This window comes from Rattus norvegicus, chromosome 7, assembly GCF_021556685.1.
Source record: "Rattus norvegicus strain SHRSP/BbbUtx chromosome 7, alternate assembly SHRSP_T2T, whole genome shotgun sequence".
In the NCBI taxonomy this organism is placed as follows: Eukaryota; Metazoa; Chordata; class Mammalia; order Rodentia; family Muridae; genus Rattus; species Rattus norvegicus.
In genome coordinates, this window is record NC_141540.1 from 124429866 (window position 1) to 124457358 (window position 27493).

At 51.7% G+C, this 27493-nt stretch overlaps 1 protein-coding gene and 1 long non-coding RNA gene across 5 annotated transcripts in view; one reads left to right on the top strand and one right to left on the bottom strand.

The window, feature by feature from the left end:
• The window catches only part of Scube1 (signal peptide, CUB domain and EGF like domain containing 1), a 121992-nt gene extending 103449 nt beyond the window's left edge, over window positions 1-18543 (bottom strand). For 2 of the 3 annotated variants that reach the window (XR_015624121.1, XM_087557475.1), the window contains exons 1-2: window positions 18356-18543; window positions 15230-15361 (exon numbers count right to left, since the gene is read on the bottom strand). Coding sequence is in view for 2 of the 3 variants with exons in the window: in XM_087557475.1 (XP_087413601.1) it covers window positions 15230-15361; window positions 18356-18443 (220 nt within the window). In the remaining variant the exon portion in view is untranslated. 3 annotated transcript variants of the gene reach the window in all.
• Window positions 9656-27493, top strand: part of LOC134479951 (uncharacterized) — a 29514-nt gene continuing 11676 nt past the window's right edge. The window contains exons 1-3 of one of the 2 annotated variants that reach the window (XR_015625822.1): window positions 9656-10090; window positions 15259-15384; window positions 19197-19486. This is a non-coding gene — a long non-coding RNA (uncharacterized LOC134479951). Of the gene's footprint in view, window positions 10091-15258; window positions 15385-19196; window positions 19487-27493 lie in introns of those variants that run through there. The other variant, XR_015625823.1, reaches the window with a different exon arrangement.

The following is a 27493-nucleotide window of genomic DNA, read 5'->3' on the forward strand; positions in this document are numbered from 1 at the left end:
TACCCCCTAAAGGGCAGCGAGCCAGCCTTCCTGAAACAAGAGCCCCTCCAGGCCTCAGTGCAGTCCGATGGGGAGGTGCTTCTTACGGCCGATCAAACTGAAGTGCAGAGAGGTCAGAGAGCTTTTCAAAGCCACAGAGTAGCAGGCAGGCCATGCACTTCCTCCCCCATAGGGCACACTGGCTAACACAGGCCAGCCACAGGCAAAAGGCTCGGTACAAGCTTCCGTCCTTAGCGCAGATCTACTGTGTTCTGAGAAAGTGTTACCTGGCCTCCCAGGAGCTGCTCACCTCTCTGCCCTTCCACAGGCTCCTCCTCCATCCACACACATGTACATGCCTGTCCATCTGCTCAGTCACTAACCGGCCAGCCATATTGTTATTTAGCCAAAACCCATCTTCCTCAGTGTCTATACACTCTATGGCATAGCTACCCAATGCTAAAACGTATTCACCTTAATACGTAAGTTGGTGGATTATCTTTCCATTAACCAGTCACCTATAAACCTACTCATTTACCCAAGCAAACATTCATTCATATCCAAATTCATACCCATTCATTCATACATACATCTATATGATTGGTGGCACACTGTCCTCCCATTAATTAAAAAAAATGCATCCATACATCTGTTCACTCATATGTCCATCCAAATGTTTAACCACCCATCTCTAGATTCATGAATGCAAACACTCACCTTCCAAACACACACACACACACACACACACACACACACTTGAACACTCTGACACACACACACACACACACTTGAACACTCTGACACACACTCACACACACACTTGAACACTCTGACACACACTCACACACACTCACACACACACACTTGAACACTGACACACACTCACACACACTCACACACACACTTGAACACTCTGACACACACACTCACACACATGCACACATGCACAAACACAAGCACACACACTCACACACACACACTCTCTCTCACACACACACCCCATCTACTCATTCATCCGCAAGTCCAACATACAGACATGCATCCATCTATCCACCCACTCTTCCTTCTACTCAATCACTCACTTCCTTCAAACAGCTTAAAAATAAGTAAGTACGATACGGTTTCCAGAAACAAAGGTTTAAGACAGAGAAAAACAAATGAGGTGGGCTGGTGACACCGTTCAGTGATACAATTGGTAATCCAGCCCAGTCACAAAAGGTGAGCTTCCTAGGTGCCCACAGAGGAAGAAACACAATCTACCATGTCCACGGCATGCCACCGAGCCAGCTGTTCAGTGGTAGTAAGATCTGAGCACCCATAGGTCCCCAAACAGGGGGACATTCCTTCTCCTGACTGGGGAGAATCACCCGATGGGTGTGGCCTACTTTTAATCTCTGCCCGTTGTCTTAGTCTGATGATTAAGAGGAGCAATTTTACCATCAGGATGGCAAGCAGTTTCAGCACCAGTATAGGATGCAATACAGCAACTGCCAAAACAGCCAATGAGGTGATTTCTAGGCCTTCTTCTCATTGAGTCTCCATAGGGAAGGCCATACTCGATGCCAGTCTACAGAGTTTGGGATTACAGATGCTTACACAGTGGCCAGCTTTTTGTGTCCAGAGATCTGAACTCAGCCTTCAGGCTTATGCGGCCAGTGCCTTTACTCACTGCTAGCCCTCCACCTTATTCTCTGAGATAGGGTCTCACAGAAGGAACCTGGAGCTCACTGATTCAACTGAAATGCGGGTCAGTGAACCCCCGTCCTTCATCTCCCCAGGGCTAGGATTCCAGGCACATCCTACTCCAACTGGCTCTTACGGGTGCTGGGGATCAGACTCAGGTCCCCAGGCTTGCACCAACTGAGCCATTCTCTAGCCTTTTTCTCCGATTTTTAACAGGACACAGATACCCTAGGAATCCAGGCATGTAGAGGAGAGCCAGCATGGTATGGCAGAGACAGAGCTGTGTGACACTGTCATCTGGGAATTGGGCTCTGGTCCCACCTTAATGAGGAGAGGCTCCAGGCCCTCCCCTCCAGACGCTCAGGGAGTGGCTGCATCCAGGTTCACCCTCTTCTGTTCATCCTCTTCCCCCTCCCCCCTCCCCTTTTTCCTCCTCCTCCTGTTAGAGCCACATCTTCGTGGTTGCACGGGAGTGAGGAGAACAAGTCTCCTTCTCCAAAAAGTTATTAAGAAGAAGGCACTGAGAGAAAGACCTGACTGAGCATTCTATCTCCAGGATGCCCTGACTTGAGACTGCAGGGTGGTGACGGGGAGGGGAGAAAAGCCCACCCTGCTCTCTTCCTCCTGCTTAGGTTTTTTAATTAATTAAATTTTTTTCGTGATTAAATTTTTATTACACTCATTTCTTTTTTGTGCGTGATAAAAATTTTAATTACATTTGGTGTGTGTGTGTGTGTGTGTGTGTGTGTGTACACACGTGGGAGTCAGAGGACGACTTGAAGGAGTTTGTGTTTTCCTTCTACATGTTGGGGGGGGTCTCAGGAATCAAACTCAGGTCATCAGGCTTGACAGCAATCACCCTCACTCTGTGAGCCATCTCACCCTCCTTGTAACAAAAACTTAGTTCCCAGGAGAGGATAACTTTCAACATCCAAAAGAGTGGAACAAACGACACAGGAACCATGCATTGTGGGCCTTTTCAAAGGTCACATGGTCCTTCTTTTCCTGTATTAAAATGTTAGCACGCACGCCATCCCACAGCGACAGTCTTATGCCAGCACTGGGATGGACCCCAAAGAGGATGGACTTTTCTTTTTTTTCTCCATTTAATCCAAAATTGATTCTCACTGCCTTATAAAATATATATTTATTCTGTGGTGTCTAGGCTCTGGAAGATTCTTTCCCAATGAATCAGAGCACCTTCTCATTTTATTTTAATGCTGTTTTAGGATATATTTTTTCTCTTTTCTTTTTAAAGCAAAGCTGACAGGAAAACCTCAAGAGGAAGGTTTCGAAAGTAGCCACACTTTCACTCTCAGAGGCCATTACTGACAAGTCCCACTTCCCCCTGATTGGCATTTTTGTAGGCATTCCTCCCGGATGGGAAGCCCCATTGCTCTAACAAAGACCCAGTCCCCGACTGGGTGCTAGCTTGTCCCCCCTTTGTCTGTGGCTTTAGGAAAACCATGCACTCTTTAGATAGACGTCTATTCTGGGAGAGATGTATGGCTTAGGAAGTTGAGTCCTTATTGATGAATAAATCTTAATCCGGTTTGTTGGCTAATTATGCTCTCGGGAAGGTAGTTTCTCTCTGCCTCGCAGGAAGGATTAAGTCCCCTGCCTCCGGTGGTGCGGGGTTAAGCTCCAGGTCTGTAATGACTGAGTAATGAGACCAGCTCTCTGAGGACCCCTGGTATCCATCGATCAGGTTTCCCTTCTATTGAGACAATGCCAGAAGTGGGCCCAGCAGTTAATTATGGGAGAGGTCAAAGGTCACGCAAAACCAACACCAGTCTATATACGTTCTCATTCCTAACTGTGGACAAACCAGAGGCAGTGAGGGTCTCCTTACCCCATTCTGAGATCTGAGATAACCATGGGGCTGCAGTTACTCTGTGACCTCTTCCAGTGCCCCGTGTGGCTTCCAGCTATCATTAAAACTGCAGTTTTCTATGCCCGGAGCCCCTTTCCCCAGACTAGGCTGCTAATCACCCTGGTTTGGGATTTGGTGCTTTGCCCCCTCTGAAGCTCTGATAGCTTAGCCTATCTCCTTCCTTCTGCTCCCCCAGCTCCCCAACCTATAGACAGCAACATCACTGTGACACTGGAAGCTGCCAATCCATGGGGACGTGTGTCTTGTTCAGCGGGAGCCTCAGAATTGAGCAATGGCCGCCTGCTGAATGAATGAACAAGGACTGGGCTGTTGCTTCCACTGGCCCTTGTGATGTGTGGGACAGCACTGGGCAGTGTTGCAGGCCCTGCACACAGGACAGCTCCAAGAAGTGGGCACCAACACCTTAACTTTATGCCAAGTTAAGGATCCCGGGGATCCATTGATGGGAAGACTGACACTGGGAACCAGGAACTGAGCCAGGCTGCCTGACTCTAAAATGAACACTGTCCAGTCACAAGAGGCCGCATAGTAGGTGCTCCTATCCGAGTGCCTCCTGAACGGAAGCCCAGAGACAGAATGTATATACTACTGGTGTCCGGCAGTTATGGGGGGCTGTAGGTCTTGGGGTTGGGGTGGAGGAAGGAATATGGCATCTCTAAACTGGTTGTGTGGCGAGCAACTGTGGATTCACTAGGAGGCACCGGCTGGCAGACCTCACACGGGTGGGTCGACTCTGCGGTATGTGATCAGCAGCTCAACAAAGCGGTCTTGAGAACAAAGAAAAGAGGGCTGGTGGGACAGCTCATGATTTCCCAGAACCCACACAAGACTGAAAGAAGAGAGCCACCCCCACCACGTCCCAGTCCTCCAGCACAGCACACTGTGGTACAGGCACTGTGTGCATCGGGAAAACACGCAATACAGTTTTTTTTTAACTGGAGAAAAGCCAGAGTCATTGCTGTACGTATCTGTGGAACAAACTGGCTTTGTTTGTTTGTTTTTCTTTTTTTTTTCCTTTTTTTTTTTTTTTTTGGCTCCTGCCTGGATGCAGGGGGACCACTTTGTGTGTACAGCATTTTCTATTTTGTTTGTTTTTTTGGACAGGTCCTTACTATGTATCCCATGCCCTCAACTTCCCATCTTCCTCGCCTCCCGGGCATTGGCATTTCAGGGGTGTACCACTACGTTTGACTCAAGGATGCTCACTGTGAACAATGCCACCTGCCTAGCCTTGGTTCACGGTAGGGTGTGTTCTCCCAAGATCAGAAGGGTGTCCCTACCAAGCCACTAGGAAAAGGATGAGCAAACTCTAACAATTCTCCCTCAACAGTAAACTCTCCTTGGGCCTCTTCTCTTGGTTCTGGCTTCAAGACTTCACGAAAAGAGAGTTGGGGGAAAAGGAGCCCTGGAAGTGTCTGGAGATGACAGTGAGGTGGGTGGGGTGGGGTTCAGACAGCCCTGTGTTCCTTCCTGCCCATTACAAACCAGATCCCAGGAGCTATCAGCCATTCTCTCCTTTCTTTGGCAAGACCGAAAGGGGTTGTGCTGCAGACCTTGAAACTCTCCAGGAGCTCCTAACCTGGCTCCCAGACCATCAGGGGTACACAGGTGCTAGCAAAGGTCTCAGCTCCAGGGCAGAGAGCTGGTCTATGTTCCCGGATAGCCTAGAGAGGTAACAGGGTGCACAGAGTAGGTCTTGAGCACTTAGCTTGTCAGCAAGCCTGGGCTGAAGGCAGTTGAGATGTCTCCTTGCTGCAGCGGCTGCAACCTGTGTGAATAAACTTCCCATCTTCCTTCCTAGATCCCTGTAGGGTGTGACACCCCCCACCCCAAATAACAGATGTAACAGAGGAGATCGCTCTCAGGGCAACTGGCTAAATCTTCATTGTGGCCCAGGTAGGAAGGACCAGCTCTGCTTCCCTCACCAGGCAGGTGAGCTATAATACCAAAACCCTGACTGAGCAGGCTAGCTTTAGACTCCATGTTCTTAATCTGGATGAAGCTGCCCAAGGGATGTCTTACTATTTACTGGGGATCAGGATACCTGCCTGCCCTCATTCTATGCCTCTGCTAGGCCTCTTGCTCTCAACCTGGACACAGGCCACAAGGAGCTACCAGCCTGGCTTCTGGGAGAAACCAGCAGGAGCCCAGGGAGGTCCAGGTCTGCCTGTGGGACCGACAGTGGGAAGGGACAGGCGGATGAGTTCTGCTGATGGTCAACAGTGTTTGTTACCTCTAGGGTAGGGAGCACTGTGAGCATGCTGAAGCCTGAGAGACCCACATGGGGACATGGGTCCATTCTCAGCTTCATACCCCTTCACCATGAAGGGAGGCCTAGGCAGAAGGCCTATGTCCTCTGAGAGAAGGGAATATTTTAGAGACCCTGGAAGGAATGGGGAAAAAAATCAGCCCTGGCAGCTGTTAAGAGCCCAAGTCTGAAACCTCAGGAAGCCACTGCTGCTACAGACCCCAATCCCTCCAGGGTTACAGCCCGGATCCATCTGGAGGACCCTGTCAGGGCAGCCTCCGGACCCCCTGACCTCACCCATATACACAAGCCCCCGGCGTTCTTTGTCTCAAGGCCTTTGGGGAAGGGCGATATCCATTTCAGTAGCACTCAAAGGCCAACGAGCCCACAGTTTATTTTCTTAGAAATAATGGTTTTTTTCTGGTTAGCATTCCTCTGATGGAAACACAAATACAGCCACTGTAATAAGAAGCAGCGGAGGGGGGGGAGGCGAGAGGGCCTGCAGGCAGCACTGGGAAAGTCTGTCACCTGAGGGTGGGGTGCAAGGTGGGACACCCAGGGGGTGGGAAGCCAGGTGGAAGAGGAGCTTTCGAGAGAAGAGCCCAACCAAAGTTTGAGGCTGCCTTCAACACCCCCCAGAGCAGTGGCCCTTAACTAACTTCCTAACTCTGGGATGCCCCCCCCCACCATAAAATTACCTTTGTGGATACTTCATAACTGTAATTTTGCTACTTTTATGAATCGTAGTGTAAGTATCTGATGTACAGGAGGATCTGCTATGTGACCCTTGTGGGGGTCATGACCTGCAGGTTGAGAACCACTGCCCTAGAGACAGGCTCCCTCCACAGACATCTGCTCAAGTGCAAGCCCCAGGCAGGAGTTGCTGCTCTCACTGTCAAGGGATGCAGACTGGAAGCTGGGGCTCCAGATGACCCATTACTTGCAGGATTTTGGGGGTCAGTGAGAGCTGGAGGCGATGTCAGAGACATGCTTTTTTCTGCTCTCCTTGACAGGCTTGGATGACACCTCCTCTAAGAACACCCCAGACACCTTCCACACCACCCCGATTTCTTCCCTACCACAGGCAGGGGTACTCACTTCTCCACCCCCACTGAGTCCTGCCTCTGCCCCACTGAAGGTTTTCTGACTCATTTTGTCTTGCCCAGCCTCCTGCTAATTACCCTCCTGCTAACTACCCTCCCGCTAACTACCCTCCCGCTAACTACCCTCCCGCTAACTACCCTCCCGCTATCTACCTTCCCGCTAACTACCCTCCCGCTAACTACCTTCCTGCTAACTACCGAGTGATGACCAGGAAGCACACCTGGGCCCAGCACTAAGCCTAACAGTGAGAAGACCCTTAGCTAACACTCTGGGCCAGATCCCACATAGAATGGAAACTTGTCTTCAATACAAACCCACCAAGGACACAATGTTTGCACTGTCCCCTGCTACGGATGAGCATGGGCCCCGACAACTCTCCCAGTGACCTAAACTGCCATGGCAAGCAACCCATGCTTTTTTACTTTTTTAGGTTTATTTTATTTTTGTTTTATGTGTATGAAGGTTTTGCTGGCGGGTACGTAGGAGCACGACACGTATGACTGTTGCCTACAGAGGTCAGAAGAGGGCATTGCGTCCCCCGGAACTGGAGTTGCAGAAGACTGTGAGATATCAAATAGCTGCTGAGAATTGAACCTGGGTGCTCTGTAAGAACAAGTGCTGAGCCATCTCTCCAGCCCCTGCCCCATCCCTGCTGGTCAGTTTTAACTGTTGGTCTTGTCACAACTGATTATCACCTGCAAAAAGAGTCTCAGTGAGGGGCTGTCTAGATCAAGGTGACCTGTGGGCATGGCCGGGGAGACTTGTTCTAAATGTCAACTGACATGGGGACACCCAGTGCATTGTGGGGAGTACCATTCTCTGGTTTGGGGCCCCGGACTGTGTAAGCGTGAAGAGGGTTCGCTCGTCTCTAAGCAAGCAGGCAGCAGGGGGTGCATTTGTCTCTCTGTTCTTGAGTTTGGTCCTGGACATGACTACCTGAGTTTCTGCCCTGACTCCCCACAATGATGAAGTGTACCCTGGTTCCGTAAGCTAAAATAACCTTTCCCTCCCTATGTTGCTCTTAATGGGAAGATGATGAAAATTTTCTCACAGAACAGAAATGAGACCACCACCTAATTGCTACCCCAGAATAAGCAGCTGGGAGCTTGAAGTCCAGATTCCTCTTGCCTTTTTGGTCTGCAGGATCCCAGCTTTCATCTTGGGCAGTACACGTTAGCATAATTGCATGTTTTCAGATTCAGGGGGAGGAGAATCCTCCCTGGCTGGCTCCCTACCCCCGGCTTTTCCTGCCCTCCCCGCCTCAAGCATAGCTCTACCTGGAGTTTCAATAAAGTGTGCTCTAATCTAATGGAAATGACTTAACAAGACCTCCACCGTTACTTGCTGCGAAGGCCAATTGGTTTTAGTTCTTCCCCACCCCCTCTTAATGATAAACTAAATGAATGCCGGGTGTGTTATTAAGAGTTTGGTTAAAACCCTTTAATGACATGCTCTGTAATCTACCTACCTTTAGTGATTGACAAGGACACCCCTGGGGATATAAAATCCAGGAAGTGATTATTTACATCCATTACATACATGCTAATTTTGCGATCTCTGATGGGTGTCTTTTTTTTTTTTCTTTTCACACACACACATATCCCGAAAGGAAAATAGTAATATATTTAATATACTGTGGCCAAAACAAAAATCTCATTTCCCCCAAGAGCTTTAATTACAGCATTCTGAAAAGGGCCCGAGTTGAAACTTGTGAGAGGAATAAACCACTTGAATGAATGGTCTAAAAATTAAGTACACATAGAAGGGCGATGTGCGCCGTGGGTTCAGACTAAACAGCCATTAACGGCGGGGGTGGGGTGGGGTGGGGGGGTCTCGGTTATTTAAACAAGCCATCTGAGGGTGGTTTGCTCCTTGTTTGAGGGCTGGTCCTGATTATAAACAAGAGCTTTTAATTAAGAATAGTAAGACTCAATTCAAGCTATAATTTGGCCCTTTTCCTTCGCAAATGTTTATGAAAGCAAGGTGATTAAGGTTAAATGAGTTGAGGCCGTTAAGGGGGATGAGCTGCCCACTCCTGGCCCCGGCCTGCCCCTCTGGCAGAAGGAGCACAAACAGGCCTGCTTAATTCAGAACAGGGGACTGGTTGGTGCAGGGCTGGCCCCCATGGTCTCCAAAAGGCCTGTTATCAAAAGGCCCCATGAGATGCAGATGCACCCACTTAGCCAAGCAAGGGAAGAGGAACCGGGAGACATAGTGTGCAAAGGTCCTGGAGTAGAAAGAAGCTGGAGTTTGAGGAGTAAATGAAGGTAGCTAGGGCGAGATAAGGAAGGGAGGGATTTAAAACAAAACAGTAGCTCAAAGTGTTCAGGCAGATACCGGGGTGAGCCCAGGAGGGAGGGGCTCCATGGATGACGCCCAAGGGGAGGGGCTCCAAGGATGACGCCCAAGGGGAGGGGCTCCAAGGATGACGCCCAAGGGGAGGGGCTCCAAGGATGACGCCCAAGGGGAGGGGCTCCAAGGATGACGCCCAAGGGGAGGGGCTCCAAGGATGACGCCCAAGGGGAGGGGCTCCATGGATGACGCCCAAGGGGAGGGGCTCCATGGATGATGCCCAAGGGGAGGGGCTCCATGGATGACGCCCAAGGGGAGGGGCTCCAAGGATGACGCCCAAGGGGAGGGGCTCCATGGATGACGCCCAAGGGGAGGGGCTCCATGGATGACGCCCAAGGGGAGGGGCTCCCATCTACCCCATGGATGACATGATCCTAGCGGGTCACAGTCATAAACCTGTCTCTAGGGAACGCTACAGAGAACAGGGTCTCTACAGCCTCTTCTATCATTGCACAGCGAGGGAATCTGGGAACCCTCTCCCCACAGTCTTCAGACATACTTGAGAACTCATGGCTGATGGCTAGGGCCAGCCTCTGCTGCCCCTCAGCTGGGTCACCTGGCTGAAGACCGAACTCTCTGGACCCAGTTTCCCTAGATAGACGCTGTCACTGGTCCTGCCAGTCACAGGTCTCAGCTTCCTCATCTCCAAGTCGAGTGTGTGAGGCTCGGGCAGGCCTTTCCTGATGTCCCCTGGGCTGCAACAGGTTTGGGACAGCCTCAGAGGTGTGATGTGGGACATCACAGCCTAGGACATCAGGCTCTGAGGAAGGATGGCAACAGAGAGGTGGGAAGTCACCTGTTTGGGAATCAGGAAAAGCTTCCTGAAGGAGGTGAGCCTGGGGATACAGCCCTTCCATTCACAGCTAGGGTCCTGGGATGGAAATCAAACATGTAATAGTCAACAGCCCTTGAGGTAGACCCAGGAGGAACCCAGGAACTTACAGTGCAATATGGTGGGGCAGACAATGGATGCATGAATGGGTCTGGAAAGGCCTAGCAGGAGAAGCAATCAGGGGCCACACAAGTCACAGAGCTGCCTCATTAGAGCCACATCAGTGACCCAAGGCAACCCTACTTGTCCTCAGCAAGCCCCGTGCCTCAGTCACCATGTCAGCTGGCAGCAAGCCCTTCACCAGCATTAATACATCAGTAGGATGAGATGATAATGAAACAGACATGGAGACTGCCTCAACATCATCTGCATCCCATCACCATAGCCACCATCAGCACCATAATCACTCTCCCCATCATCAGCATCACAGTCATCTCATCATCTGCATCCCATCACCATAGCCACCATCAGTACCATAATCACTCTCCCCATCATCATCATCATAGTCATCATCATCTGCATCCCATCACCATAGCCACCATCAGTACCATAATCACTCTCCCCATCATCAGCATCACAGTCATCTCATTATCTGCATCCCATCACCATAGTCACCATCAGCACCATAATCACTCTCCCCATCATCAGCATCACAGTCATCATCATCTGCATCCCATCACCATAGTCACCATCAGCACCATAATCACTCTCCCCATCATCAGCATCACAGTCATCATCATCTGCATCCCATCACCATAGCCACCATCAGCACCATAATCACTCTCCCCATCATCAGCATCACAGTCATCATCATCTGCATCCCATCACCATAGTCACCATCAGCACCATAATCACTCTCCCCATCATCAGCATCACAGTCATCATCATCTGCATCCCATCACCATAGCCACCATCAGCACCATAATCACTCTCCCCATCATCAGCATCACAGTCATCATCATCTGCATCCCATCACCATAGTCACCATCAGCACCATAATCACTCTCCCCATCATCAGCATCACAGTCATCTCACCTCCATTACCACTGTTATCAACATCACAATCTGTGTCATCACTGTCACTGTGACTAATATTATTAATATCAATCCCTTCACCTTCACCATCACCATCCTTACCACCTCACCAATATCACTTTTACTACCATCACCATAACCTTCATCTAAGTCAGTAACACCACATCTGCCAGGTGGTTGTGATGCATGCCATTAGTCCCAGCTTTTAGGAGCTCTGTGAGTTCAAGGCCAGCCTGGTCTACAGAGCAAGTTCCAGGATAGTCAATGCTGCACAGAGAACTCTCTCAAAAAATCCCCCAAATCTGTCTGTCTGTTTGTCTGTCCATCTGTCTGTCTAGCAATCTATCTACCCATCCTTCCATCCATCCATCCATCCATCCATCCATCCACCCACCCACCCATCCGTCCATCCATCTGTAAAGACGCAGTTTGTCATGTGGCTTGCCCAAGGCCCTGGGTTTGGTTCTCAGCGCTGCAAATTAAAAAAGGATAAAAGTGAAAAGCACCACACCATCATCACCTGTTAGCTCTACTACCATCACCATAGCAACAGCAGCTAATGCTTGTGTGTTACACGCTACACGCCAGGCTATGCTATCAGGCTTTAAATACACCAGCTCACTTAACCCTTGCCTTCAAAGCCTACAAAGTGGTTGCTAGATGGTGCGCATTGTACAGACACCATACATTGAGTGCCTTGCCCAGATACACAGGCGGGATGTGCATCCCAGCAATCCGGCTCAACACCTATTCTCTAACGACTCTGCTCGGTTGAATAAGGACCATTCAGAACGTGATAGACAGCAGTGACCACAGAAGACACAGCAATGGGCCCACCACACCTGGGCTCTCATCCCAATCCTGGCAAGGCCCTCCTCTCTCAGGTCTCCATCGGACCATCCAAACAAGGAAATGAACGTCTGGGTGGTCTCTGAGCTCCCTCAGGCCACCCTGAATGTGGCCTCTCAGCCCCTGCAGATGGATGTGTCTGCAGTCTTCTGGGGATAGCCATCTTAGGGAGTCTGATGGTCTCTGTGTCAATATTCCAATAGGCTGCCCTTATGCCAACCAATGCCGGTCTCCAGGAATAAGGACACCTAAGACAAGCAAGCTGGTACCCAGGCCCTCAGAACCCAGGCCAACCAGCATTCTCTGTGCTTTAAGACTGTCACTTCAGCCCCTAGGCAGCACCAACGGAAGGGCAGGGCACATGGTATCAGGAGCATCACCCAAATGTGTGTGGCACTGAGGGACTCCGAAAGGTCTTTACCATTCACAACCCCCTGTGGCTTGCAGCTCCTATAACAGCAAATGGTGGCAGGTAACAAGCTCATCTGCATGTTGAATGCTAGGAGCTAGGAGCCAGGCAGGAGGGCTTCATACACTGCACCGTGTCCTGCAGGGCCCAGCTCTTCAGGATGAGTGGAAACAAAGCCAAAGGAGACGCTGAGGCTTGCTGACGGCGAATCGTTGCCCAGTGCTTATGTCAGAGGTGGGCTGCGACCAAGGTGCCTTGCAGAGGCCACCCTGGTTTCCTCGCATGGCACAGGGTCAAATGCACCACCACAGAAAAGATCCTCCTAGCAACTCCCAGGCTCCTGCTTCCCACTCCCCTCCACTCACTGGGGTCTCACAAACTGCTCAGCTGAACTCCAGTCAGGGCGGGGAGACGACTAAGGACTAAACATGTTCTATAGACCAGGGATATCGCCAGCCCTGCCCCAGGAGCTGGGAGCAGAATGACAGACTTTGTAAGTGAGGTGCTCGAGAGTTCCTGGGCGTGACAGCCAGATGTATATGGCTTGAGAGAGATGGCTCTGACACCCAGCCCTCAGTAAACAAGGTTGGGGGATGCAAGATATGAAATTAGAACCCAGAGTCAGAAAAGCAACAATGGGGGCAGCCGAGGGGCTTCTGGGAGGATAATGGGACTGTAATTCAGGAGTGTGCATGTGCGTTCCCTCAGGGCACTCCAACCTCCTCCTGGGACAGAGATGGGCAAAGAAAGGTCCACAGAGCCAGGTGGCTGAGCTGGTTGGGAACAAGAGTCTGGCTCTTGGGCTGGGACATAGCTCAGATATAGAGTGATTACCTTGCATGCAGGGGCCCTAGGTCTGATCCCGAACTAGGTTTAGTGTTACACATCTGTAATCATCTGTAATCCCAGAAATAGAGGCAGGAAGATCAGGAGTTCAAGGTCAGCCTCAACCACATAACAAGTTCAAGGACAGCCTAGACTACATGAGCTTCTTCCTCAAAATGAGCTAAATATGTCTCATCCCAGGGCTCCATCACTATGGGGTGTTTAATCTGAGCTCTGAAGGGCTTCAGAGAAACAGGCAGATGATGTGACCTGAGGGCAGTAAACAGCAGAAGCTGGGCTGTGAGAAGGACAGGCCACCTCAGTGGCTTCAGCTAGCAGGAGGGTTGTGCCAAACATGGCCCTCCTTTGCTGGCACATCGGGTCTTAAGGACAAGGAGAGAGTCAGAAAGTACACACACTCCCTCACTTTTACTGCCTGGACCACTGAGCTACCTACCCTCCAGGCCCTGCCAGCAGCCTTGGACATGACCTGCTCTCTCTACCTGCCTCCCTGGGCATTTCCCAGAGGTGCGTGGGTCACATCAGCTTCCCCCCTGCTGCTCCTGGGGATCCAAGCAAGCTGACACTAAGCAGGACCTATGAAGATGCCATCTGCTTGTCTCTCAGTCTGTAGAGATGAGCTCAGTGATGTCTGCATTCCTGGGGGCAGTTGGGCAGCTGTAGGGCGGAGCCCCAGCTCTGCAGGGCCTGGTCAGAGGAGGCGGAACATCCTCATGTTTTCATGCAAGGCTTGCCCAGTGCAGTCGCACACAGGAGACTGAGCACCAGCAAGTCTGACTGAGGATTGGAAACCCTGGTTTTGGTTCTGTCTGTGCTACTGTAAAACTTTGGAAACACGGTCATCAATGCTTGGCTTTCCTCTGCACAGTTGGATGGATGGGAAGGTTTGGGTTAGGGGTTTGTGATCAGGGAGAATAGCCAAGCTCTGCCCAACACACATGGCGTCAAAACAACCATGAGTCCTTTATGAGTCAGTATCCCACCTGACTTAGATTCCCACTTCCCAGGACCACAGAGGCTTCACGTTTCTCTGTTCAGGAGACAGTTTCTTTTCCTTCCTTCTTTCCTTCCTTCTTTTCCTTCCCTCCTTCCTCTTCCTTTCTTCCTCTTCCTTCCTCTTCCTTCCTCTTCCTTCCTTCCTTCCTCTACCTGCCTTTCTTTCTTTCTTTCTTTCTTTCTTTCTTTCTTTCTTTCTTTCTCTCTTTTTTGGAGACGGTTCAGGAGAGTGTCAAACCTACTGTGTCCAAGATGACGTAGCCTACATAGATCTATTTGCCTTGAATTCTTTTTATTCTATTTTATTTTTAATTTTTTTTAAATTATTTTTTGATTGTTCAAGACAGGGTTTCTGTGTTGAAGTTTGCTGTCCTGGAACTTGCTTTTGTAGACCAGGCTACCCTCAAACTCAGAGATCCACCTGCCTCTGTCTACTGAGAGCTGGGATTAAAGGTGTTTGTGGGCCACCATGCCTGAGTTTCCCTGAACTCTTGAGTACTGGGATTTCAGGCACACACTGCTAGGTCTTCCCTGGGGAACCATCAACCCGGCACTCCAGGTGCAGGCTAGACAGATGGATATATAGCTTGAATCACAGACTGGGGCTGGAAAGAGGAGAGGCAGCTGAGCCAGCCTCACAGCCCCGCTCACAGGCGGGGTCTGGAGGCTGAAGTTAGGGATCCAGAGGACAAGTCACCCTGAGCTTTTACTGATTCCCATGTGTAGTCAGGGCCGGACACACAAAAGTCATTCAACCCTGATATTATCAAGAAAAAGGGGGCTAAAATTGAGGTGAAAGCCTGGTACCCCACAGTTTCAACTTTTGCCTTCCAGGTGAGTAGCTATGTCTCCTGGAAGCCTGCAGGACAGCATAAAATTGTCAGACGCCGGGGCTGCCCATGTCCAAGGGGTGGGCTATAGGGTTGGCCTGCTGGTACGCCATAGGGCAGGCCTCAGCCACCTCCCTCTGGCCCTGGCTTGGGGAGGGCTGAGGGAACTTACCTTCGCACTGCTTCCCTTCCCCCTTGTAGCCCGGCTTGCAGAGACATTTGTAAGACTTGGGTGTGTTCTGACAGATGGCATCTATGTGGCAGTCATCTGTGCCCTCTGAGCACTCATCCACATCCACGGCTCCTGCGGAGGAGGGGAAAGTCCAGGTGAGGCATGCTGGGAAGACATCTGAGACTGTGCCGGAAGTTCATGCCCCCATCCTACCACTGACCACTTGAACAGCTAACATTAACAGTCACATGTCAGTTTGATGTGACAAGGGGCAAATTGGTAGCATCCTTGAGGCAGCTTCTCTGTGCCAGGCACACGTCCTTTCACATCTGGTCTTTATTTTCATAACAGTCCCATTGGGTATAGCCATTATCCTCACTTAAGAGTTGGAAAAACCGAAGGCTAGAAAAACCTCTGTGGGTCTAGGTTTCCCCTCAGGCATCCTTCCAAGTCCATACTCCTCCTGAAAGAGTCCTCAGAAGAACTGAGATCTGGTCTCAGGGTTGCAGATAAGAAAACTAAGGCAGAATGGTGTACAGGTACCAAGCAGAGGCCATCCAAGAAGGCTGCAGATAACCTAGATGTGAGGTCCCAAGGCAGTGGAACTGTGGGAGGGATCATCCCCTAGGCTCCCACCCAGAGTAGTGTCTATGGATCTGCCTTTCTTTCCCTCTGCCAACCCAGGCTTCAGATAGCCAGTACTCATAGCCCAGCCTCTAGACCCCCCAGCACCACCCAGGCTCAGAGAGCTCTAGTGCACCCTACCTCCTATCCCCAGCACATAAATCCAGAATGCAGCCATGGCTACAGAGTGGGAAGGCCTTCTGCACACACACCTGATTTCCTGATTCATTCCCTCCCTCCCTCTCTCCCTCCCTCCCTCCCTCCCTCCCTCCCTCCCTGTCCCTTCATTCCATTGCTCACTCTGAGTTTACTCAGGGAACAGCCAGAACTTTAGGTTTAGACTGGGGATTTGAGACCAGTAATGCAAGATACTGGATTAGGCTCCATCACAGAAAGAGCTTGTCTGGGCATCCCTCTCCTTCCAGCTGGCTGGGAGCACCACACAGATGGACAGGCAGAAGGACTCAGGTGAGCAGACAAGGGACTTTCAGCAGCTGCCCTGAGGACAGTCCCCCTGGGAGGCTCCAAATGTTCCCATCTCTTTATCCATCTGGTCTCACCCTAGAGTTCATGGTGCCTGTTAATGCCCACTTTGAGTTTATCCTCTGGCTGGACCCTGGGCTCTAGCTCTGTGCCCCACCCCTCTTCCTCACTCCAGACTCCCAGGTACCAGCTCCACACCAGAGGGGAGAGAGGCATTGGATAGGAGCACAGGAGATTCCTCCCTGCACACGCAAACACATGCAAAAGACAGACACACACATATACACAGATGTAGGATCCCTCCCAAGGCCAGCCACCTCGGTTCAAGTGTGTGGTCCACCTCTGCAGCTGTCCAAAGGCAGTAAGGCAAGAACCGAGAGGTAGGCAGCATAGTAAACCGGGAGAGCGAATTTCAAGGCCAGTGGGGAGGTCGTGGGGGAGGGGCTTTCTGGAGAGCTGGCCACCTAGGGACCCACTACCTCAGGACAGGATGCCTGAGAGGGCCAGAACATGTGGGGGGACCTCTAAGAGAGGCTCATCTTCCTACTTCCCGTGGGTCAGGAGGTGAGAGTGAGGTTCAGAAAGTTTCCAGGGGGGTCTGAGGTCCTTCCCATCTCTCACCTAAATAGGATTGGAACACAGAAGTTTGGAAGGGGTAGGTGGGGCTGCTGCCTTTCAAATTATAAACTTGACCTGGGAGCAAAGAAACCAGGCTGAGCCGAACTGCAGATCCCTGTGCAACCCTCAGATACAGGCTGCTCACTTCAACTCTGGTTTTCTTATTTAGCCGCTGGGGCTCCAGAGTCACCAGGTTTCCACAGAGGGAAGGGGGAGAGGCAGAGACAGACAGACACCAGGGAGGACAGAGAGGAAGGGAGAGGCACACAGGACAGTCCCACAAAGGTGAAGGACCCCAAAACCTGGGAGAAATGCCCACAGACTATCCAGTACCCTCAACAAGGCCCAGCTTCTGGAACGGGAGCATGGAAGAAACCTCAGCGCCAACGGTGAAGTAGCTGGACTATCATAAACTCCCTGGCACTGGATCTCTGTGGGACTCTGACTCCCGAGACTCAGTGGAGGGAGAGCAAGACAGGACCCTCCCTGCCCTCTCCAAGGAGAACAAGAAAGAATGTGAAAAGAGTGGCTCAGTGTGCAGCTTTGCCCCCAGAGCCCCTTTCAGGAAACTCAGATCACAGAGGGACACCCCTACCTAGCAGCTCCTTCTGCCCGGACCAAAGGCTGGTGTGCCTGTGCCTCCAGCCCCCTCTCTCCGATGTCCTCGTCCTCATCTGTTCTGCTATTCGTGTTCTCATCCACCTCCTTCCCTACGTCTGTCCGTCTCTTCTCCCCCTCCTGTCTGACAGTCCATCTGTCCATCTCTTCCCAGACATCTCCATCCTTCCTCTCTCACTCGGTCCCCTCCCTCGGCGACGCCCCTCCGAGTCCTCCCGTCTCTCTGTCTGGTGTCCATCTGTCTCCTCCTCTCCGTCCTTTGATCTGCCTTTCTCCTTTCCGCTGTCCACTGCTTCCTCGCTCCCCTCCCTTGCCTCCTCTCCCCTCTTCCCTCCCGCGGCTGTCTTTCTGAGGGCTTCTTCCTGGGCCCTTTTGTCTGTTCCCTCTCTCTGCGCCTCGGCTCCTGTCGTCTGTCCCTCCATCTCCCCACCTCCCCTCCAGTCCCAGCGCGTCCTTTCTGAACACCTCCGGTATCTCCTACGCGGCAGCTGCCGGGTCCTGGGCCCTGGGGGAGCGCCGCTCTCGGCTCGGGGGTCCCCGCCCGTCTCTGTACGCATGCCGGGCCCCGCAGGCGGCCGTCGCGCTTCCTTTCTTCCTCCGGCCTCCCGCTTCCCCTCCCGGGGCCTCAGCCCACCCCGCCCCCGCCGGCCCCGGGCGCCCAGGGCGCTCGCAGAAGTTACTTTGCAAGGAGGCAGGACCCGGCGCCGGGCGGCCTCCGACGGCGCGGGGTGGCAGCCTGTAGGACCCCGCGCGTTCTCATCCTCCCGGGGTCCTCGCGCTTACCTGGCAGCCCGCTGCCCCCCACCAGCTGCCCTCGCGCTCCCAGAGCGAGCAGCAGGCACAAGTGCCAGCGCACGGCCGCCGCGCCCATGCTCGCTGCGGGCCGCGCTGGGTGCGGGGCACGGGACGCTCAGAGCGGCCGCTCCGCGAGCGCTCCTGTCTGCAGCAAGCTCCGCTACCGCTCCGGCTCCGGAGCCACACAGCCGGCGCGCAAGACAAGCTGACAGCCGCGCGCTCATTGGCCCGCAGCCGCGGGGGGCGGAGCTCCGCGGGAGGCCGTCCAGTGGGTGTCGGGTGGCGTGGCCTGCGAGGGTCTGGGCCCGCCCTCTCACCGGGGGGGGGGGGAGGGCGGCAGGTGGGGGGTGGGAGCGGAGAGAGCTGGGGTCCGGGTACAGGATGTCACCGGTCCGGGACAGGTCCCCAGACCGCTCTTCCCCAGTCCAGCTCTATCTCCTGGGTCCCCGAGGTCAAGGGTGACTGTTCCTCCGGCGCAGCACCCTTTAGCCCCGCACACACTCAGTTGGGGGAGTAGAGGTAAAGAAAGGCCCGGAGGCACCCAGGAGTGCTGAAGATGATGCTTAGTGCACGCAGTCGATCTATAGGCATTTAGTGAGGCCCTACTGGGTGCCAAGTACTGCCGGGGACAGCCGCATACTGAACGGCATGAAAAGCTCTGGAAGATAGCTTCAGAATTTGCGTACAAAATCAAAGGAATTTTTCATTACTGCCCCGAGGACAATGGCTAAGGGAGTGTTTGTCTTGGACAGACGCGTATCGCGCCTAGAACCGTGTTCCCAGGGAATGGACACACGACCTGGATTGAGTGGCCTTTCTGTCTCCCCAGGCTCCTGTTGCTCCGCGAAGTCCAGGTCCTCGGATGACAGGCCCAGCAGGGCGAGAGGACCATAGCTTTGCAGTCTCCCTAGCCCAGATCCTCCCCCCAGCTCGGAGTCTACACCTGACCCCTAGGCCTTGAGGCCTGGCGGGCACTCAATGGCCTCTCTCAGCTCGGGAGGCAGGACGCTGAAAAAGTTCAGCAAACCCCAAGGCCCATCTCCTTGACAACCACCAATAAGAACGCCTGTTTTCTCCTGCTCTCCAGATTCAAAGACTAGACTTTTCTCTTTTTGTCCACTCTGCCTGCGTAGTGTTGCGTCCATCGGTTCCCTTCCATGCTGGCTGTCTCTTCCTCCCTGCCCCCAACACACACTTTTGCAGCCACCTTCTAAGGCCCCAGAAGGTTAAAGTCATGTGTCTCGGCTCATGCTGCCAACTAGATTTCCTGTGGGCTTGTGGCAATAGTTTGGAGGCTAAGGCAAGGGGTACATTTCCATGCTATGCAGATGGAATCAGGGAGAAAAACGTGGGACACTGGCCTCTACGGTGTCCACATCTCCTACCCTGCCACTGCGTGCGTTTTCTTTTTCTGGTTGCTCCTGGCCATGTAGCTGCTGCTGCTGCTGCTTCTCCTTCTCCTTCTCCTTCTCCTTCTCCTTCTCCTTCTCCTTCTTTCTCCTTCTCCTTCTCCTTCTCCTTCTCCTTCTCCTCCTTCTCCTTCTCCTTCTCCTTCTCCTCCTCCTCCTCCTCCTCCTCCTCCTCCTCCTCCTCCTCCTCCTCCTCCTCCTCCTCCTCCTCCTCCTCCTCCTCCTCCTCCTCCTCCTCCTCCTCTTCTTTTTCACCATGCCTTATTTTGTCTTCTCCCAGCTGTAGGGCTTTGGGGTTTTTGTCCACGTGTGAGAAGCGTTTTTGGTGAAGGGGAGGGGGCTCTGACTTCTTATCGTGATGTTTTTCATGCGTCTTTCCCAGGGGGTTCCCATTCCCACTCAGACTCAGTAGCAACCATGAGACCTTTCAGGTTCTATCCTCTCCCTCAGTATTAAGGTGGGTTGGGGGCTGGGAATGGCTTGGGATTCCCTAGAGTTCCCAGGGACTCTTCTGCTAATATGAAATTTTTATCCACAGTAACCTTTATCTTCAGTGAACCTGAAGGTCAAATTTTCTGATGACCTAACACTCTTCAAGTGCGCAGAGAAATGAGGGTCTCTTCTCCGAGACCATGGCTCATGTGGCAGAGCCAAAGGGTCCTGTGAGGGCTGGGGGAGGGGAGCCATGTGTCTAAGTTCCTGACCAAGGAGAAGGATTTTGGGGTAGAGAAAGATGCGTTGTCTCTCAGAGCAGAAGTAAGACACAATGAAAGCTGGTATGACCATTCTGGGGTGGGTTGGTTACACAGAGTTGTCACTCTAACGCCAGGAGTAAGGATGTCTTGGTATCCCTGCATACTGAGCTGAGAAAGTGGAAGAAGCCACGGGTTTGGGGAACAGACTGAGCTACCTCACATCAAAGCCACCTGCGTGCACTCTGTATGCCCATCAGCACCCGTGCCCTCCTCTGAGGTCCTCTCTAGACCAACCACAGGCAAGGTAGGCTGGCACACAGCTTGACTGGCACACAGCTGGCTGGCACACAGCTGGCTGGCACACAGCTTGCCTTTTGCACCCTGAGCCCAGTGTCATGCATTCACCAGGAAAGCCTTTGTTTCCTCCTGTGTGCATCCTGGTCCTTGCCTCATAAGCTCGGTGCAAGACACCCTTCAGGCTCAGAAAATGAAAGTCCCCATTCTCACACTCCTCAGTTTTCTCTCTGTCACCATCCAAAGTGCAATCCTGGGGGTCTTCTCTGTGACCACAGTTCCCAAAGGGAGCTAAAGCAATTATCATGTGAATTCGTGCATGGATGAATGAATGAGTGAGTGAAGGAAGGAACAAATGGTCCCAGAAACAAGACAGAACCAGCTGTGAACTCCTATCTATCGCTCTGTTGAGGTGATTTTGGCAGTGCCAGGTCCTTAAGACTGAAACCGGCTGTTGTCTCTCTAAGCAACCCACCTTCTGTGCTCTCTAGGGAAGCTAGGCTGGTCAGCAGAACCCCAAATCTTTGAGTGCCCAGAGCAGATGACCCTGGACTTGGGGCCCTTTGGCTCCCCCTGGTGACAGTTCACAAAGGTGTTTCCCTGAAAACAGGCAAGAGAAATTATCCAGCTACTCTCTTCTAAGCCTGTCCTCTGTGATCCTGGGCTCAGGTCACAATCTCAGCACTGACTAGCCCTGTAGTGGGGTCCCCACCACTCACCCCTTTGCAGCCTGGGTCCCTCAGCCTGAATGGTCTCTTGGAGTTGCTGGGAGGATAAAACCAGGCAAGCGTGACATAGGGCCTCTCTAAACCTCACTCTCCTTTTCAGTAGCAGAGGAGTGTTGCTGGTGCTTTCTGGGGAGGATTAAAGGAGATGGTGAACCCAAAGCCCTGAAACCATGCTACGTAGATGTTTTTGTGCTCCTGTTAGGGTCGTTATAATTATACCACACACACACACACACACACACACACACACACACACACACACACACGCACCCCTCCTGCTCCAAATGGTAGCAATAGCCATGGGGTTATAAATGCTTTATTGTGGACATTTTTAATCAGGAAGGGTTCTCTGGATTACTTGTGAAAGCTCTTTGGGGTACAGAGTTCTCTATAACCATAAAATGTCATCACACAGATGCCATCCTTCTGTGTGGATGACTTTTGGGGTTTTGCCTCTTTTTTCTTTTTCTTAAGGAAGATTACCTAATTCCTCCCAAGGCTGTATTGCCCCTCTGTTCTTGCTTGGTGGCCTTTCTGCAGTTCCCTGTGCCATCGTGGGTCACACAGGCTCTTTTCTTGGGCTGTCAGACGGGGTCTCAGTCTCCAGGTCCCAGTGAGCCAGACTCTGAGGTGGCCCAGAGCTGTGACTGGGTGCTTTTCCCCCTCCCACTTAGTATAACTATAGATATCGTTTGTTGGTATCCCTGGGTACCTGATATGGTACGAGGACATCAGCAAATCCTGCCATCTACTCTTGTGACACAGAAATTGCTGCCATCCTCAGTTGACACATGAGAAAAATGGTCTGAGGTTGCCTGACCAGGATCATGGAGCTAGCAAACGTCAGAAGTGGGATTCAAACCTGGGCCTGTACAGCATGCTCATAAAACAAGGAGACCAAAAGGCAGAGAGGCACCCTGGCATGAGTGGACGCTATGCATTGTGAGGCTTTGGGAGGTTTCTGTTTTTGTTCCAATATTGAGAAGAGAAGCTTCCCTATGGTGCCTAAATCACGGCAAGGTGCAAGGCGCAACCTCCCTGCCTGCCTGAGGTCTTACTCAGTTTTACCACTCTGCCACTCTTCCCCCACTCCCAGGAGGCAGAGGAGACAGGATGACCCTGGAAGTGCTTCCAGCCATCCCTAAGTGGAGCAGAGAACCATCGGCTCATTATGATACTTTACGGGGTTGGGCACAGGGGCATGGCACCTGTGTGGGACACTCATGAACCTGACTTGTGGCTTCAGGTTTACAGATGGACATGAAGACAAGAGGACTACAAGCACAATCTGGAGACAGCCCAGCCTGGGATCATCTGATATCTGGGGAAACTGAGGTCCAGCCTCACTAACCTACTGTTCCTTGGACCTGTCTATCCATCGCAGTCTCAGAATATGACTCCACTCAGGGGGCCATCAGTACTTCCTCAAAGCCTTGCACGCACACACACACACACACACACACACACACACACACACACACACACGAGAGAGAGAGAGAGAGAGAGAGAGAGAGAGAGAGAGAGAGAGAGAGAGAGAGAGCGCAAGTAAGACAAGTGAGACTGCCCCCAGGGCTTCTCCCTCTGACCACTGACTTTCTTGAGGGAACAGCAGTTTTCAGTTTTTCCTCAGTGACTCCACAGAAACTTAGGCTCACACCTGCCAAGCATAAGCACTTGTGACTCCCTGAGATGGCCTTGGGCTTCCCTGTCCTCAAGTAATGCTTCCTCTCCTCCTCTTTTCTGAGCCACAGCTCCCTCCCTTCCCTTCCCCTCCTATTTCCTCCTCTTCCCTCCCCTCCCCTACCTTCCCCTTCCCTTCCCTCCTCCCTCTTCTCTCCTCTCCCTTCCTCTCCCCCTTCTCTTCCTCTTCCCTCCCCTCCTCTTCCCTCCCCCTTCCCTTTCCCCCCTCTTCTCCACTTTGCTCCTTCTCCCCCTCTTCCCTTCCCCCTTCCCCTCCCTTCTCTTTCCTTCACTTTTCCTCCCCTCTTCTCCCCTTCCCTTCCTCTCCCCCTTCCCTTCCTCCTCCTCATTTTACTTTTCCTCATGCCCAGCCCTGACCTCTGAGCCCAGGACCTACCCTAGGTTCTCACTGCTCCCTACATGGCCCACGATGGGCACTATGTACCCAGAGAGCTGCAGCCTGTGGTTAGTGGTCCCATCTTCCCTTCAAGTGGTCAGACTTTTGTCACCAAAGGTCCCTTTAAGCCTTTGCCCTAAGAGGTCAACAGGTGACTGGCTGGGCCATTGACCAAGCAATTAGGCATATGTCTAGGCAAAGGCTCGTGACTATCTCACACCTGTCAGATGCTTTGTTTGTGGACCTATGGGTGTGACCTATTTCCTGAGTGGACAGGAACTGCCCATTTCAGACAGAAGGAATCCCAGGCAGTGAGTGGACACAAGATGGGAGGGAAGGGGGGTGTTAGGGAGAGATGGGGAGGAAGGAAGAAGAAAAAGGGAAGGGGGAGGAGTCAGGAGAGAGAAGGAGAGGAAGAGGGAGAGAGGAGAGAGACATTAGTGTCTTGGGCACATCATTTCCTTCTGCTCTTGAGCCACATTTGTTTCTGTCCCCTGTAGCCAAGACCTCCCTGCCTAGCCATGGCTCAGAGTGGGGGACCTGTCCACAAAGTGTTCCTGTCATCTGGCAAGCACTTTCCATGTAAACCCATAACTACCCAACCAGATCAGTGATTCTCTATCCATCTGCAGGTGTGGCTGGAGCCCTCAGAGGCTCAGAGATCCATTCTATGACTCCTGAGGGTGCCCCGTTCTCTTTACTGATAGCCAGAAATAACTGTCATGGACAGCCAGAGTCTTTAAAAAATATGTTCTTGCTTTTTCTTGTTCATATTTCATTTATCCAGACCTCAAAACCTGTGACTTCTCTAAGTACCATAGAGAATTTGAAAGTGACTGTGAGGCTTTGCTTAGAGCTCAAGGAGGGGGCTGGAGAGATGGCTCAGCAGTTAAGAGCACTGACTACTCTTCCAGAGGAAGAGGTCCTGAGTTCAAATCCCAGCAACCACATGGTGGCTCATGGTGGCTCACAACTATCTGTAATGGGATCCGATGCCCTCTTCTGGTGTGTCTGAAGACAGCGACAGTGTACCCACATATATCAAATCATACATGGATATGTGTATGCATGCATGAGTGTGTGCATGCATATATGTGTGCCTGTGTGTATGTGTGTATGTGTGCATGTGCTTGTCTCTATGTGGTTTTATGTGTACATGAGTGTCTGCATACTGGCCTATAGATATGCATGGGCACATGCTTCTGTGTGTGTGTGTGTGTGTGTGTGTGTGTGTGTGTGTGTGTCTGTGTGGTGTGTGTGCTTCCCTAAGGACTTCTGCATGAGCAACACCTCACTTGAACCTATCCAAACACTGGCCTTTTGTTTCCTCTATGGCATTCTGGTCCCAGATAATGGACTCCATGGACTCCAAAGAACCATCAGGTAGGCAGTAACTGCCATCAACCCACTGATGTTGTATTAGAGTGACATCTATTCAGTCATTCAACATTCAACCATGCCAGACCCTGTTCTGGGCTTAGCATCTGTCTTGCAGGAGCTCACGGTCTAATGGGGGATGGGAGTTAGGAAGACAGTATTGCCTTGAAGAGTGGGGCTAGATTTAAGGCTGCTACTGTGCAGGGAGAAGAAATGGGGGCCTGGAGTGCAGGGGGATGCATGTGTGAAGGAGAAAAGCAAGTGGTACTTGTAGGGTGAGTAGGAGCTCAACTGGTGGCTTAAGGGCTGAGCGAGCGTTTGGAGTGGAGGAGCAGATGTGAAGCAGAGAGTCTGCAGAACCTGAAGGCTCAAGGACAGAGCTCAGGCTCCAAACAGTGCAGCTCTAACTTACCCCATGTCGGTGGGAGCCAGGGAAAGGCTTAGGCAAGGACAGGACATGGTAGAAGTGTGTTCTGAAAGCATCCCTCTGGTTGGGGTGGGGATGCTGAGATTATGGTTAAGGCCTTTGTTTGGACCTATGCTGATTCTCCTTTGGGGGAGTTCAGAGTCAGCCCAAGATGTTTCTCTGAGCCTTGGGGTCAAATCCACTTGGGATCCACCTGTCTAGTACCACAGACTCCTGGAGAGCCATCAGATAGGAAGGGCTTGGGGACACCTGGAATCAGAAGCATCTGGGATTGTTTGGTCCTTGTATTCCTATTGCTACCTCAGTCTTAATCACATGGCATTTACTCAGACTCTTTCAAGGGGCTGGGGATGCAGCTCAGTTGACAGAGAGCCAGTCTTGCACACACAAAGCCCTGGATTTGATTTTCAGCAACAGTGGAGGGGCATTTAATCCTGAAATTCCAGCACTCAGGAGGCAGAGGCAGAAGGAACAAAAATTCAAGGTCATCCTGGGCTACAAAGAGAATTTGAGGCCAACCTGGGCTACCTGAGACCCTCTTTCTAAGACAAACAACAGGAGCAGCAGCAACAATACTGACACTAGAAGTAGTAAGACGCTTAAACACCAGGTAGGTTGGCACTCGGAAACAAATGAAGGGAATATAGACTTTTTCTTCCAGAAACAAGGGCACAGAGGGGAGGGAGAGTAGCCAGCTGCATGGAGAAAGAGAAAATGCAGAGAGAGAGAGAGAGAGAGAGAGAGAGAGAGAGAGAGAGAGAGAGAGAAGAGGAGAGGAGAGGGGAGGGGAGGGGAGGGGAGGGGAGGGAAGGGAAGAGGAGGGGAGGAGAGGGAGCCAAAATGTCTGGATTATGTGGTGAAGAGCCTCTGGGGAGTAGGAAGCCAGGTTCACTTTGGCATATTGAATAGGTACCTCAGTTGCTTGTCCCAGATCTGAATCGCAACAGGTAGGAAGGAGCAACTTTGAGAACTCTTGAGCTTCCCAGTGGCCAGAGGAAAAACTCCAAGAGGCCCAAGAAAATGGGCTGAGGATAGCATCTGTCAGTATCCAGGGTGGGAGGGACCAGACCAGGTCTGGTAGAGGCAGACCAAGGCTAAGAAGAAGGACAGTTTAACTTCAGCCTCTCCCTGGGCCCAGCTATGTCAGCAATGAGACAGCCAGTTCCCCTGTGGAATGTACAGACACAAGAGCAGTAATAACACAGTGCAGGCTGTGGGAAGGGGGGCAGTCTTAGGCACTGGGGGTGGTGGGAGATGAATTGGAGCTGCATTAGGGAAAAGATGGGCTCAGTGTTTGCCTAGCACGCACGAGACCCCTGCTTTGTCTCCTACTATTGTTCCTTACAGTTGCAAGCAAATAAACACAGCTAAAATTAATAAAATGCCCCCATGTATTTTATTTTAATATGTGTGTGTGTGTCTGTGTATCTGTATGTGGGTTTATGCACATGAGTGCAGTGTCCTTAGAGGCCAGAAGGGGGCGTAGGACTCCTTGGAGCTTGAGTTACAGGTGATCCTCCTGATAAGACAGTTGGGAATGGAACTTAGCTCTCCTCTCCTAACCAATGAGCAATCTCTGTCATTCTCAACAAAATAGAAATTCATCCTCCCACCCCAGTATGTGTGTGTGTGTGTGTGTGTGTGTGTGTGTGTGTGTGTGTGTGTGTGTTTTCAGTTGCGACGATGTATCCAAATGTTAATAGCATTTCCTCCTAGCATGGTGTTTAGCAACCCTTATCAGAAAGTCGACTTTGTTTTATGTATTTCTTGTGTCCCTGGAGCTAGAACCCAGGGTTTTGCATGGGTTATATAGGCCCCAGCGAAGGACTTGACTTTCCCCTGCCTACCCGTGTGGGTTGTGGATTGTTTTGAAATTAGTTTTTGCAGTTCTGCAATTCTGAAAACCCATGAAAATAAAATTAATTCATAGAAGCGCCTAGGACAATGTGGGTGCTCAGTGAGCTCTTGCTCAGAGCCGGGACCTGGCACCAGTGTGCAGTAAGACTCAGGGGATGCCTGTAACTGGCTCATACTGGTCACCACATTGCTCTGGGGGGATTACTGGAAGGCCAGAAGTCTGCTCGCCTGACCAAAGTTTTTATTTGTGGGGAGGGAGATG